Here is a 15,470-nt window from a genome sequence, read left to right on the forward strand (position 1 = left end):
TCTTCTTCTTCTGGTCGATCACACGTCTATACTGGGGCGGGGATATAGCTCAGTTGGTAGCGCGCCGGATTTGTATTCGGTTGGCCGCTGTCAGCGTGAGTTCGATCCCAGGTTCGGCGGGAATTTATTTCACAGAGTCAACTTTGTGTGCAGACTCTCTTCGGTGTCCGAACCTCCCCCCGTGTACACTACATTGGGTGTGCACGTTAAAGATCCCACGGTTGACAAAAGGGTCTTTCCTGGCAAAATTGCTTAGGCACAGTTAATAATTGTCTACCTACCCGTGTGACTTGGAATAATAGGCCGTAAAAGGTAAATATGCGCCGAAATGGCTGCAATCTACTGGCCGTATAAAATTTCATCTCACACGGCATCACTGCAGAGCGCCTAGAACTGTACCCACGGAATATGCGCGATATAAGACTCATTGATATACTGTAAGACAGGACAGCGAGACACATGATACAGTCTTCTCCAGGTCCTCGAAGTTCATTCCATAACATTGATCCTTCTGTCCTTCGTTTCAATTCTTCGTCCTGAGTGTTTGTTCTCTTTATTTTTCATGTTGTTCCCATGTTTCTTTCCCCTGTATTTGTCTCTGTGCTTTGTTTTTAGCCTTTCTTTTGTTTCCTTTTCCCCTTTTTTCGGCTTCTGTTACGTGACCATCTTGTTACGGAATAAATGTGTTGACATGTCACCGTGACCCCGTTTGGATGTACAGAGAGAGAGAGAGAGAGAGAGAGAGAGAGAGAGAGAGAGAGAGAGAGAGAGAGAGAGAGAGAGAGAGAGAGAGATCGAGAGAGAGTTAACAGTTCCAGCGAGAGGAAAAGACAGAGAGAGAGAGAGAGAGAGAGAGAGAGAGAGAGAGAGAGAGAGAGAGAGAGAGAGAGAGAGAGAGAGAAAGAGAGAGAGAGAGAGATCGAGAGATCGAGAGAGAGTTAACAGTTCCAGCGAGAGGAAAATACAGAGAGAGAGAGAGAGAGAGAGAGAGAGAGAGAGAGAGAGAGAGAGAGAGAGAGAGAGAGAGAGAGAGAGAGAGAGAGAGAGTAAGAGAGAGAGAGAACGAACGAACGAACGAACGAACGAACGAACTTTATTACTCAAGGATGGAGATTTTACGCTGACGCCTAGTCTTACAATCTGTCCCTGCTAAACTAAGACATAACAAGTCGCGTAAGGCGAAAATACAACATTTAGTCAAGTAGCTGTCGAACTCACAGAACGAAACGGAACGCAATGCAACGCAGCAAGATCGTATACTCGTAGCATCGTCAGTCCACCGCTCATGGCAAAGGCAGTGAAATTGACAAGAAGAGCGGGGTAGTAGTTGCGCTAAGAAGGATAGCACGCTTTTCTGTACCTCTCTTCGTTTTAACTTTCTGAGCGTGTTTTTAATCCAAACATATCATATCTATTATGTTTTTGGAATCAGGAACCAACAAGGAATAAGATGAAAGTGTTTTTAAATTGATTTCGACAATTTAATTTTGAAAATAATTTTTATATATTTAATTTTCAGAGCTTGTTTTTAATCCAAATATAACATATTTATATGTTTTTGGAATCAGCAAATGATGGAGAATAAGATGAACGTAAATTGGGATCCTTTTATAAAAGAAATATTTTTTTTTACAATTTTCCGATTTTTAATGACCAAAGTCATTAATTAATTTTTAAGCCACCACGCAGAAATGCAATACCGAAGTCTGGGCTTTGTCGAACAATACCTGACCAAAATTTCAACCAATTTGGTCGAAAAATGAGGGCGTGACAGTGCCGCCTCAACTTTCACGAAAAGCCGGATATGACGTCATCAAAGACATTTATCAAAAAAATGAAAAAAATGTATGGGGATATCATACCCAGGAACTTTCATGTCAAATTTCATAAAGATCGGTCCAGTAGTTTGGTCTGAATCGCTCTACACGCACGCACACACACACACATACACACACACAAACACCACGACCCTCGTCTCGATTCCCCCCTCGATGTTAAAACATTTAGTCATAACTTGACTAAATGTAAAAATAGAGACAATAAAAGGACAATCATCAATCACAATCATACAGTATTACAAACTACAACATTACCTATACAAATACATAATGCATAACAGAACATTGAAATGTACATGTATGTCAATAAAATATACTGTTCAAAAAAAGAAACGCATAGCTTGTAATATTTGGTTAATTTAGTTATATGGCTACAAGGATATCCACCAAACTGCAGAAAATGTTTATCTGGTCGTCGACCTTTCGTCCATTGCCACAAGTGAGCTCTGCACGTGACGCATGCGTTATCAGTGGCTACAATGTCAAAATTGCTCATTTGGCATGACCACTCGTCATGCTTCAGTGTAATCTCGTGAAACTCGGGGAATATTGAGCTCTCACCATGTCTTCCAAAACCCATAAAAGCGGATTGTTCGCCACAAAGAAATCAGACGACAATTCAGCGACGAAAGATGGCCCGATTGAGCAGAGAAGACCGCCAAATTGCATTGGGTCGTTTACAAGCAGGCCAAAGTCAAAGTGCAATCGCCAGGCACTTCCACGTGTCCCAGAGCACCATCAGTAGACTGTGGGTCAGGTTTCAAGCCACTGGCTCCGTTGCTGACTTGCCACGAGCGGGAAGACCAAGGGCGACAACTGCTGCTCACGACCGCTTCATACGGCTCCGCCACCTCCGGAATCGTTTCCTGTCGGCCTCATCTTCTGTCCAGGCTCTCCCCGGGCCACACCGATTATCGGACCAGACCGTGCGGAACCGCCTGCATGAAGCTGGTTTGAGAGCTCGCAGACCTCACAGAGGAGCTGTCCTCACCCGCCGCCATCGCCAGAACCGAGTGCAGTGGGGCAACCAGCACCTTCGCTGGACCGTCCGGAATCACTGGAGACACGTGTGGTTCAGCGACGAGTCCTACTTCCTGCTCCAGCGACATGATGGTCGGAGGAGGGTCTACCGGAGAGTAAACGAACGTTACGCGCCCAACTGTGTGGATGAGGCACCCGTTCATGGTGGTGGAGGCGTCATGGTGTGGGGGGCGATCAATACCGCTGGAAGGAGCACCCTGGTGCACGTCCAAGGGCGCATAACTGCCCAGCGATACGTGGAGGAAATTCTGCGCCCACACGCCCTTCCTCTTCTGGCTGACCAGGATGCCATATTCTAGCAGGACAACGCTCGCCCGCACACAGCACGACTCACCACCCAGTTCCTCACCGACCACCCTGTCCAGGTGCTTCCCTGGCCATCCATGTCGCCAGACATGAACCCGATAGAACACCTCTGGGATGAATTGGACAGACGTGTGCGCAGGCGAGAAGAAGCGCCGGCAAATCACCGCGATCTATTGCAGGCACTTCAGGAGGAGTGGGACACCATCCCACAGCAAGATATCCGGCATCTGATCCAGTCCATGCCCAGAAGGTGCCGGGCAGTTGTTGCTGCTCAAGGCAGTCACACCCCCCTACTGACTTGACAGCCTCGGCACCCAATCGTATTGATTGACTGATTGATTTGAAGATGCAAATGAACTGTGTGTGCATTCAACTGTGTCCATACCAAATTTCAAACAAATAATCTAAATATTGGATTTTCTGTTAATTTTTTCGAAAAATAAAACAAATTTGGCAAGTAGCAACTATGCGTTTCTTTTTTTGAACAGTATACAAAGGAAAAGAAAAGTCGACTCGCACACACAAGCTCGCCGTATGCCTGCAATCACGCTCGCACACAATCCAACACACACTCGCACACACCCCTCCCCTCCACTAACACACACCCGCACACACACACACACACACACACACATACACACACACACACACACACGTACATACACACGTACACACAACCTCATCATCATCATCATCATTATCTTCGTCATCATTATTATCATCATCATCATTTGGCTGAACAAAATGTATATTGGTATGATAGTGATGCATTCTTGCTTCTGGTGATTAAATAAAATAGGAACAGCTTCAGAATGTGACTGTTCGTGACAACAGATATTTGCGAAGTTGCGATTTGAAGTGTTTAATCGTGCTTGACCCCTTTATCTCACATGGTAGTGAATTCCAAATAGTTGAGCCCGAAAACGCTAAACTGGTTTAATTTTTGTATAAATCAATACGGGGTAGTGGGGAAATTAATTTGTTAGAGCCATATCTGTCTGATGCTTTCTGAAATAATGATCGCATGTACTGTGGGGTCTCGTTTATTTGTACCTTAAACATTAAACTCGCTTTATTAAATACTGTGGGGTCTCGTTTATTTGTACCTTAAACATTAAACTCGCTTTATTAAATAATAACTGATCATTAAGTGATAAATAATTAATGCTGCTAAGCTTTTGATCTGTTGATGTTCGCGGACCCGTGATAAGTTTAGCTGCGCGACGGTGAAGAGAATTGACTTTTTTCAAGTGAACATCGCTACAACCATCCCAAAGTGTAGATGCATAATTCAGATGAGGTAAAATATGACCAAAATAAAACAACTTGAGTGCTGAGGTATCAGCATAATGCTTTAATTTGGAGAGAAGGAACACATTTTTAGATCTGGTTTTGGAAACACGGTTGAGGTGGGACTGCCACTTTAATTCAGCGTCTATTGTGACCCCAAGAACACGATGGCTGGTTACTTGCTGAATGGGTGACTCATTTAAACTGAGATGAAGATTCAGAGGAGCGAGTTGGTGTTTCTGTCGTGTTGTGATCACCATGCATTTAGTTTTGCTTGGGTGTATAATCATTGAGTTTTGTTTACACCAATCAAAGAGAGAAAGAGAGACTTAGACTTAGACTTAGAACATTTTATTGACATAAAGGGTAAACATTTTAAGCCAAGGGCCTAATCTTACAACGTGCCCTTTACATTCACACTAACACATCCGCACGCATATAAACAACATAATATAATGAATTCATATAGGCATAACATGTAAATGTACAGTAAATAAGCATAAGCACCACGGCCACACGAAACACAAAATCTAATATACGAAGTAAAACAATATGAATACTATATGCTATGAATGTGTAATATGACGTGAATATAATTATATAGTAATATTAATATAGTATACATTAGAGAGAGAGAGAGAGAGAGAGAGAGAGAGAGAGAGAGAGAGAGAGAGAGAGAGAGAGAGAGAGAGAGAGAGAGAGAGATCTGGTTGACAATGATCTGTTAACAATGTCTTTTTGCGAGAAACGTAAGCAGTCCTGAGCGACGGGAAAGCCAGATGGTATGAAAAGTAAGACAAGAACGAATAGACAGGATCTAGAACTATCCAATTCAAGAAAAAATGTGTTCCGAAAGAGGAGAGTCATTTATATGTCACTGTCAAGGGCTATGTTTTGGCATTTAAATTGCTCTGTATACCTCTTCACATTCGAGATAGATGTTTTAGAAATATGGGCCCAGACGAAAACAAAAGCACCGACAGAGGCAGACAGAGTGTCTCACGTAGATAAACACACTTACCACGCACGCACGCACGGACGCGCGCGCACACACGCACGGACGCGCGCGCGCACGCACGCACGGACGCGCGCGCACGCACGCACGCACATACCCACACACGCACGCACACACACACACACACTGACACACACACGTACACTCACACACAGGCACGCACGGTAGCGCGCACACACACACACACACACACACACACACACACACACACACTTCCAACTTAACCACACTACGTCACAAAGGACCACACAATCACACAATCACACAGCCCATTTACATAACTTGCATTAATCCAAAAAATCCGCCTTGGCCACTAAGAAACTGGTTGCAAAGGTATTAATTATCTCTAATCACTTTGATAAACCTAACGAGGTGGTGTATCACAATTAACGTTCTGCGTTGTAAGGCTCGGCCACATTGTTTGGCTTGCGTAATATGTCCTACTGATGCGGCATACATAAGACCATTGCATAATAAGAAAGATCTTGATATAATGGTAGACAAAAAATAGGGGATGTCATGATGTTTTCTTTTCGTTTACACATTGTTTCAATGATATATTGAAGTTCTAGGTATGTGTGATTGCCTTTTTGTATGTCGGCCTGTCTGTATGTGAGTATGCCTTTTTGTATGTCGGCCTATCTATCTCTGTCTCGCTCTCTCTTTCTCTTTGGCGTACAAAACAGGTTATGGGCGAAAATGACTCCTGTTTTTTCGTTGCTAATCGCTGCGTAAAATCGTCATGAAACGTCATGTTGTCTTTTGTATGTGGACAGGGACAGCTGTGAGTGTCGGTCGTTAAATGGTCTTCAGTGTGTGTGTGTGTGTGTGTGTGTGTGTGTGTGTGTGTGTGTGTGTGTGTGTGTGTGTGTGTGTGTGTGTGTATATGTGTTGGTTGTTTGTGTGAGTGTGTGTATCCGTCTGTCGCTATCTCCTTTCATCTCATCGATTTGTGCGTCTGGTTTTCTTTTTATCTCTAGCTTGGATAATTAAATCTCTCAAGCATGCTTTGCTTTGTTAACTGTGTTATTGACGGACCCTTGCATGTATCACATATCACACAACGAGTTTCACGCCCAAAGCATCTACGCGACACATTGTTTTTCTAATTTTGTCGATAACCTATATCGTTGTCGGCTTTTCAAGGTTGTCTTTCTGTAGTAATTATACTTGCGGCATACTAGTTTCTTGACGGGTTCAAGTAAAATGAGATTTTCAAGCCGGCTTTCAGAGTGAGAGAGATAGAAAGTGAAAGAAAGATAGAAGAGGAGAGAGTGATATGAGATGATGATGATGACGATAACGACGATGATGATTTATTTATGATGAAGAGCTTATATAGCGCGAACCACAATTTACTGTGCTCTCCGCGCTTTACATATTAATTTCTGCCGTTTGAAATGGAATTTTTTTACAGACAGACAGACAAACAGACATTTTTTACACACAATATATAACGCATTCACATCGACCAGCAAACCTCAAGCCTGTTAGGCGAGCCTTCACCTTTCACGGCCTATTATTCCAAGTCAAACGGGTATTTGGTGGACATTTTTATCTATGCCCATACAATTTTGCCAGGAAAGACCCTTTTGTCAATCGTGGGATCTTTAACGTGCACACCCCAATGTAGTGAACACGAAGGGACCTCGGTTTTTCGTCTCATCCGAAAGACTAGCACTTGAACCCACCACCTAGGTTAGGAAAGGGGGGAGAAAATTACGGCCTGACCCAGGATCGAACACGCAACCTCTCGCTTCCGAGCGCAAGTGCGTTACCACTCGGCCACCCATGATGACAATGATGATGATGACGACAATGATGATGACGACGATGATGATGATGATGATGTAATGATGATGATGACGACAATGATGATGATGATGACGATGATGATGATGATGACGATGACGACAATGATGAATGGTGATGATGACGCGCGACGACGATGATGATGTTGACGACGACGATGATGCTGATGACGACGACGACGATGATGACAATGATGACGACGACGATAATGATGACGATGATGATGACGACGACGAAGACGGCGGCGATGATGATGATGATGATGATGATGATGATGATGATGATGATAGAGACAGACAGAGAGGTACACGCAGAGAGAGAGAGAGAGAGAGAGAGAGAGAGAGAGAGAGAGAGAGAGAGAGAGAGAGAGAGAGAGAGAGAGAGAGAGAGAGAGAGAGAGAGAGAGAGAGAGAGAGAGAGAGTAAAACAAGGTTTTTGTCTGGTAAAAAAAGACCTGCGGCAGAGAGACACAGAGAAAGAGACAGACAGACAGACAGACAGACAGACACAGACACACAGACACACACACACACACACACACACACACACACACACACACACACACACACACACACACACACACACACACACACATAGTCAATCAACCAACCAACGAACCAACCAACCAACCAACCAACCAACTAACCAACTAACCATCCAGCCAGCTAATGAAAAAGTCATACGAAAAGTGCACCATTGAACACGAGCACCTGTACTCGTGGCTTTAGGAGTGTTCAATCCCCGATCAATTATTTCGACACAACCTCTCAATCCTGTTTCTTCGATGACACAGCTGGTAGTAACTCCTTAAACCTCTTGGGAACCCAAACATGAAATCATGGAGCACGATTCGCGCAATAATAGAGAGAGACAAAAAACCTCGTGAAAGTAAGGATGAATCGAATATGAAGAAATCGCATTTCGCTTTGGATGACTTCTTCTTCTTCCTCTTCTCTTCTTCGTTCATGGGCTGAAACTCCCACGTACACTCCTGTTTTTGCACGACTGGGTTTTTACTTGCAAGGCCGTTTTTACCCCGCCATTCAGGCAACCATACGCCGCTTTCGGGGGAGCTTTGGATGACGTTTTCAGAGAAAGAAATGTATTTGTATTCTTGTTAGTTACATGATTAAAGGAACTTTGTATTGTTGACCAAGCTATGACATTTTACACAGGTCGAGACAGTTATTGTTCTCAGAGAACGCGCTAGCTGTCGAGATGAACAGCGACTGTCGAGATAAACAGCGACTGTCGAGATGAACAGCGACTGTCGAGATGAACAGAGACTGTCGAGATGAACAGCGACTGTCGAGATCAACAGCGACTGTCGAGATAAACAGCGACTGTCGAGATAAACAGCGACTGTCGAGATGAACAGTGACTGTCGAAATAAACAGCGACTGTCGAGATGAACAGCGACTGTCGAGACGAGATAAACAGCGACTGTCGAGATAAACAGCGACTGTCGAGATCTGTGTCAAATGTCATATTTTGGTCAGCATTACCAGAGACTGTAGAGTACGCACTCTTTGTACTCTACAGTTCATGGCAATGCAAATACTCTTTATGGATCGATCCATTCTGGTAAGAATCAGAAACTGTAAAGTACTCTACAGTCTCTGTTAGAAAATTCCTTTTATTGTTAAGCGACCAAACGCACACAAACATGCTCTCTTTTGTAGTCACTTGCACCGATAGGAAATAAACTATTTACACTCGCTGTTGGTCCTGGTCCGTTTGAACTTCCAGTAGAGCGGTCGGCCGTTAAACCAAATGACCTCACCCCCCGCTGGCTGTCGACGACGTGTGACACTGTTTCTTTGACGCCAGTGAGATCGATAATCCCCTCCACCCCCCCCCCCCACCCCACCCCCTCCGTTCCCGCAATCTTCTCCTCTGTTCTCGTTGACTGTCTCTTGCCCTAGTAAAGTACAACCCATGCCCGATAAGCCGCACTGAGGACACCCCCCCCCCTCCTCTCCATAAAAATGGAAACGGCCCCTCAAAAAATGCAGGGTATTATTTTAGGATCTTTGTTCGCACCCATAGGAGGGAACTTCCACGTACAGCCAAACGGTGACTGGCACTGTCCGAACTTTCCGCTCCCCCTTAAATGTGATTTCCTCCTGTGTGATTAAATAACCGCCAGGTGAAACATCACAGGTACATCCAGGAGTTCACGTGGTGTAGGAGCGTCTTTTCACTGATTTGGACACAGACATGTACTAACAATCCCCTGCTCTTTTGCAGAATGGGATTTACATTTTCATTTTATTTCGTAGGGGACACATGTGGCTGTGTCAGCGCAACAGCTCACACTCAAAACCCTTTCAGTTTTTGTGTGTGCGGAGTAGGACTATTTCTGCAATTTATCATCAATCAATCAATCAATATGAGGCTTATATCGCGCGTATTCCGTGGGTACAGTTCTAAGCGCAGGGATTTTTTTATATTTTTTTAATTTTTTTTAATGCAATTTATATCGCGCACATATTCAAGGCGCAGGGATTTATTTATGCCGTGTGAGATGGATTTTTTTTTTACACAATACATCACGCATTCACATCGGCCAGCAGATCGCAGCCATTTCGGCGCATACCCGAGGTAGTCCTTTGCAAATCTGTAGCAATAATTCAACAAAAGCATCGAAACTGTATGATACATGTACTAACAACCAACACCCGGATTGTGTTTTCTGTGCAGAGCGGAAATTCAGTTAAAGTTATTTCGCAGTTGACACCGGTTTCAATTCTGCAAAATAAATTCTGCAAAACAATTCTCACTGTTCACAGAATGCAGCCAAGTTGTTGATTGATTTTAAGCGTAAGTCCAAGTGGAAAGGAGGTTTTATCGACTGTGGCCAGACTGGGGCGATATGTGGTGGAGCTCAAGGCTGGATACACGCGAAAGAAGGGCCCTTTAACTGGAATGTGTGTCGGTTTGAACAAACAACTTTCATTCAAGTGCGCAGTTTGCATTTTTCCTGTCGCCTTATCTCGCTACATGCGTGTCGTTGACTGTGTGTGAAAGGTAATTTATTATTTCAAGCAGACGTGTTCCGGAACCAAACAGCTTTGTACAGTGAAATCAAGATTGAGAATAAATAAACCCGAACAAACACAAAACATAGCGAAAAACAGGATGTCTTTCGCTCTCTGTCTCTGTCTGTCTCTGTTCCTGCATGTCTCTCTCTCTCTCTCTCTCTCTCTCTTTCTCTCTCTGCGCCTCTGTCTGTCTGTCTATCTCTCACACACACGAGCGCGCGCGCACACACACACATACACACAGACACAGACGCACGCGGCACGCACGCACACACACACACACGCACACACACACACACACACACACACACCGAGCAGCCCAGGACTTACTAGTCTCGGACTGTTAGATACAATTATAATATCGACCAGCGTTGTTATCTTTTGGCGGACAGATTGACAAAATGTTTTAAAATCGCTTCACGCGACTTAATTTGTTGTTGTTGTTGTTGTTGTTGTTGTTGTTGTTGTTGTTTTGTGTTGTGTTTTTTGCCACACCCTGTTTAACAGTACAAAATAATTACGACCGAAAAAAATGGAATGAAAAAAATGTCCTACAGCTCGCAAGGGCATTGCCTGCGTTTTTTGACAGAAAATCTTTACCGCCATATTTTATCGCAAGCACGCCGTTTTACGACGACAAAAGCAAACAAATTAATCTCTGTTCACGATTTTAAGATTGCACCATTCAAGAATGAACGTGATTCATGAATGTACTCAACAACACGAAGACCGTTGTCCGAACGGGTAAAAAAATAAAACTTTGTTCGATTTTTTTAAGATGTCACGGATTTGAAATCGTATCCGGGTTGTTATTTTAAGTTTTATTTGTTTGTTTATTTTATTTTTTTGACGTCGAATCGAATTTTCAGGATTGGATGAGACATTAAGTAAATTATACTTATACATTTTGTGTGTGTGTGTGTGTGTGTTGTTGTTGTTATTTGTGCATGCTTGGCAAAATGAAGGAATTGTGTCAGCTAGAATGTCTGTTTTGAGGGCCAAAAAAAAAAAAGTCTGTTTACGGTAACCCGACCGACCCTATTTTTTTCGCGCGACCCTAGACTTTTTTTTGGCATTTAGGGAAAAAAAAAAAAAAAAAAAAAAAAAAAAATTGCAAAATAACGTAAAAATATGTTTTTTTGGAGAAAAAAAAAAATCAAACAAATCCCGACCTACCAACCCTATTTTTTTGGCCTATGTTACCGTAAACAGACCTATTTTTTTTGTGCCCTGAGCATCTCAAAATTGCGACGCACAATTTATAGAACATTTATTTCTTGACAAATCGAAACATTCACAACACCCTTTATTTATGTATTAATTTATAAATTTATTCATTTATTTATATTTATTTATTCATTTTTAGAAACGTGCGCCCTTTAAACGCCGTTAACGTGCTGACAAAGCCGAGTAAGTTTAAAACAAAATAAATAAGAAATGTAGCTTACATTGAACAAATGTTTAATCAAATTACGGCTAGAGCTGAAAAAGAGTTCTAGTCTAAAGGTGGAAATAACAATATAGTCAGAAATAGATTCTGCAATCACTTTATCGACAATGGCGCTGCTCTCTGTAATCAGAGAGTGTGCTGTCATTGTGTGTTGAGAGACTGTTTACGCCAGACGAAGTTCAAACGAATTGCCTTGTGTTGTGTTGTCAATCTAATAAAATAACAAGTCGCGTAAGGCGAAAATACAATATTTAGTCAAGTAGCTGTCGAACTCACAGAATGAAACTGAACGCAACGCAACGCAGCAAGACCGTATACTCGTAGCATCGTCACTCCACCGCCCGTGGCAAAGGCAGTGCCCGTGGAATTGACAAGAAGAGCGGGGTATTCGTTGCGCTGAGAAGGATAGCACGCTTTTCTGTACCTCTCTTCGTTTTAACTTTCTGAGCGTGTTTTTAATCCAAACATATCATATCTATATGTTTTTGGAATCAGGAACCAACAAGGAATAAGATGAAAGTGTTTTTAAATTGATTTCGAAAAAAAAAATTTGATAATAATTTTTATATATTTAATTTTCAGAGCTTGTTTTTAATCCGAATATAACATATTTATATGTTTTTGGAATCAGAAAATGATGGAGAATAAGATAAACGTAAATTTGGATCGTTTTATAAATTTTTATTTTTATTTACAATTTTCAGATTTTTAATGACCAAAGTCATTAATTAATTTTTAAGCCACCAAGCTGAAATGCAATACCGAAGTCCGGGCTTCGTCGAAGATTACTTGACCAAAACTTCAACCAATTTGGTTGAAAAATGAGGGCGTGACAGTGCCGCCTCAACTTTCACGAAAAGCCGGATATGACGTCATCAAAGACATTTATCAAAAAAAAGAAAAAAACGTTCGGGGATTTTATACCCAGGAACTCTCATGTCAAATTTCATAAAGATCGGTCCAGTAGTTTAGTCTGAATCGCTCTACACACACACACACACAGACACACACACAGACACACGCACATACACCACGACCCTCGTTTCGATTCCCCCTCGATGTTAAAATATTTAGTCAAAACTTGACTAAATATAAAAACAAGTCGCGTAAGGCGAAAATACAATATTTAGTCAAGTAGCTGTCGAACTCACAGAATGAAACTGAACGCAGCAAGACCGTATACTCGTAGCATCGTCACTCCACCGCCCGTGGCAAAGGCAGTGCCCGTGGAATTGACAAGAAGAGCGGGGTATTCGTTGCGCTAAGAAGGATAGCACGCTTTTCTGTACCTCTCTTCGTTTTAACTTTCTGAGCGTGTTTTTAATCCAAACATATCATATCTATATATTTTTGGAATCAGGAACCGACAAGGAATACGATGAAAGTGTTTTTAAATTGATTTCGAAAAAAAAAATTTGATAATAATTTTTATATATTTAATTTTCAGAGCTTGTTTTTAATCCAAATATAACATATTGATATGTTTTTGGAATCAGCAAATGATGGAGAATAAGATAAACGTAAATTTGGATCGTTTTATAAATTTTTAATTTTTTTTACAATTTTCAGATTTTTAATGACCAAAGTCATTAATTAATTTTTAAGCCACCAAGCTGAAATGCAATACCGAACCCCGGGCTTCGTCGAAGAGTACTTGACCAAAATTTCAACCAATTTGGTTGAAAAATGAGGGCGTGACAGTGCCGCCTCAACTTTCACGAAAAGCCGGATATGACGTCATCAAAGACATTTATCAAAAAAATGAAAAAAACGTTCGGGGATTTCATACCCAGGAACTCTCATGTCAAATTTCATAAAGATCGGTCCAGTAGTTTAGTCTGAATCGCTCTACACACACACACACACAGACACACACACAGACACACACACGCACACACGCACATACACCACGACCCTCGTTTCGATTCCCCCTCGATGTTAAAATATTTAGTCAAAACTTGACTAAATATAAAAATAAATGACTCTGTCACGATTATCAGATTGTGCATAGTGTTTGTGAGCAGGTGTGTTGTGAGCGTGAAAGTGTTAACGACAATCAGTGCGATCCATCAGTTGGACGTGGATCGTTTTCTTTCGTTTTTACATTTAGTCAAGTTTTGACTAAATGTTTTAACATAGAGGGGGAATCGAAACGAGGGTCGTGGTGTATGTGTGTGTGTGCGTGCGTGCGTGCGTGCGTGTGTGTAGAGCGATTCAGACCAAACTACTGGACCGATCTTTATGAAATTCTCCATGAGAGTTCCTGGGATTGATATCCCCGAACGTTTTTTTCGTTTTTTTGATAAATGTCTTTGATGACGTCATATCCGGCTTTTCGTGAAAGTTGAGGCGGCACTGTCACGCTCTCATTTTTCAACCAAATTGGTTGAAATTTTCGTCAAGTAGTCTTCGACGAAGCCCGGACTTCGGTATTGCATTTCAGCTTGGTGGCTTAAAAATTAATTAATGACTTTGGTCATTAAAAATCGGAAAATTGTAATTTTTATAAAACGATTCAAATTTACCATCATCTTATTTTCCATCATTTTCTGATTCCAAAAACATATAAATATGTTATATTTAGATTAAAAACAAGCTCTGAAAATTAAAAATATAAAAATTATTATCAAAATTAAATTGTCGAAATCAATTTAAAAACACTTTCATCTTATTCCTTGTCGGTTCCTGATTCCAAAAACATATAGATATGATATGTTTGGATTAAAAACACGCTCAGGAAGAGAGGTACAGAAAAGCGTGCTATACTTCTCAGCGCAACTACTAAACCGCTCTTCTTGTCAATTTCACTGCCTTTGCCATGAGCGGTGGACTGACAATGCTACGAGTATACGGTCTTGCTGCGTTGCATTGCGTTCAGTTTCATTCTGTGAGTTCGACAGCTACTTGACTAAATGTTGTATTTTCGCCTTTAATTACGCGACTTGTTAACTTTTACAGAACACCCGGATGAAGCTAGGTCATCTGCACTATGTCAGTCTATTTTTCTGTTTGACTCAGTGTCTGTTTGACTGTCTGCCTGTCTGTCTGTCTGTCTGTCTGTCTGTCTGTCTGTCTGTTTGTGTCTCTGTCTCTGTCTCTGTCTGTCTGCCTGTCTGTCTGTCTGTCTGTCTGTCTGTCTGTCTGTTTCTGTTTCTGTCTCTGTCTCTGTCTGTCTGCCTGTCTGTCTGTCTGTCTGTCTGTGTGTGTGTGTGTGTGTGTGTGTGTGTGTGTCTCTCTCTCTCTCACTCTTATTATCATAATAATCATCATTCACACAAAAACAGAATGCCACCTCTAATTTAAATATCTCTCCTTTTCCAGATGGGACGTTTTCAACCAAATCGCAACCAGATACCACAATAACCACAGTCAAGACAACGGAACAACAGGAAAAACGCCGTATTCCACGTGCACACGCTTCTCTCCATCACTGTGCACACAGAAAACGTTAAAACGCTCTGTGACGCCCGAGAGACACCCGTGAAGGGCCATGCACGAACAAGTGATGTCCTGCTTCGGTGCGTGCGTGGAGGGGGCGGGGGGATCACACTACTACGAGAGTGCCGAGCAAGCCAAGTCGGCCCGCATGAGGGACAAGCAACTGACCAAGCTACTGCACAAGTACCACAAGGAGGACTTGAAGCGCTTGAAGCTCCTGCTGCTGGGTCAGTGTG

The 15,470-nt window shown here is 42.2% G+C and overlaps 2 protein-coding genes across 2 annotated transcripts in view; one reads left to right on the forward strand and one right to left on the reverse strand.

Annotated features, from left to right (window-relative positions):
• Nucleotides 1-15,470, reverse strand: part of LOC138947123 (zinc finger protein GLI2-like) — a gene marked incomplete at its 5' end in the record, with an annotated part of 217,820 nt that overhangs the window by 126,045 nt on the left and 76,305 nt on the right.
• LOC138947105 (guanine nucleotide-binding protein G(s) subunit alpha-like) overlaps nucleotides 1-15,470 on the forward strand; it is a 40,403-nt gene that overhangs the window by 942 nt on the left and 23,991 nt on the right. Inside the window, exon 2 of the mRNA XM_070318555.1 lies at nucleotides 15,118-15,461. Within this exon, the coding sequence (XP_070174656.1) occupies nucleotides 15,287-15,461 (175 nt within the window). The 5' untranslated portion in view covers nucleotides 15,118-15,286. The remainder of the gene's footprint in view (nucleotides 1-15,117; nucleotides 15,462-15,470) is intronic.

This window comes from Littorina saxatilis, linkage group LG14 (assembly GCF_037325665.1).
Source record: "Littorina saxatilis isolate snail1 linkage group LG14, US_GU_Lsax_2.0, whole genome shotgun sequence".
In the NCBI taxonomy this organism is placed as follows: domain Eukaryota; kingdom Metazoa; phylum Mollusca; class Gastropoda; order Littorinimorpha; family Littorinidae; genus Littorina; species Littorina saxatilis.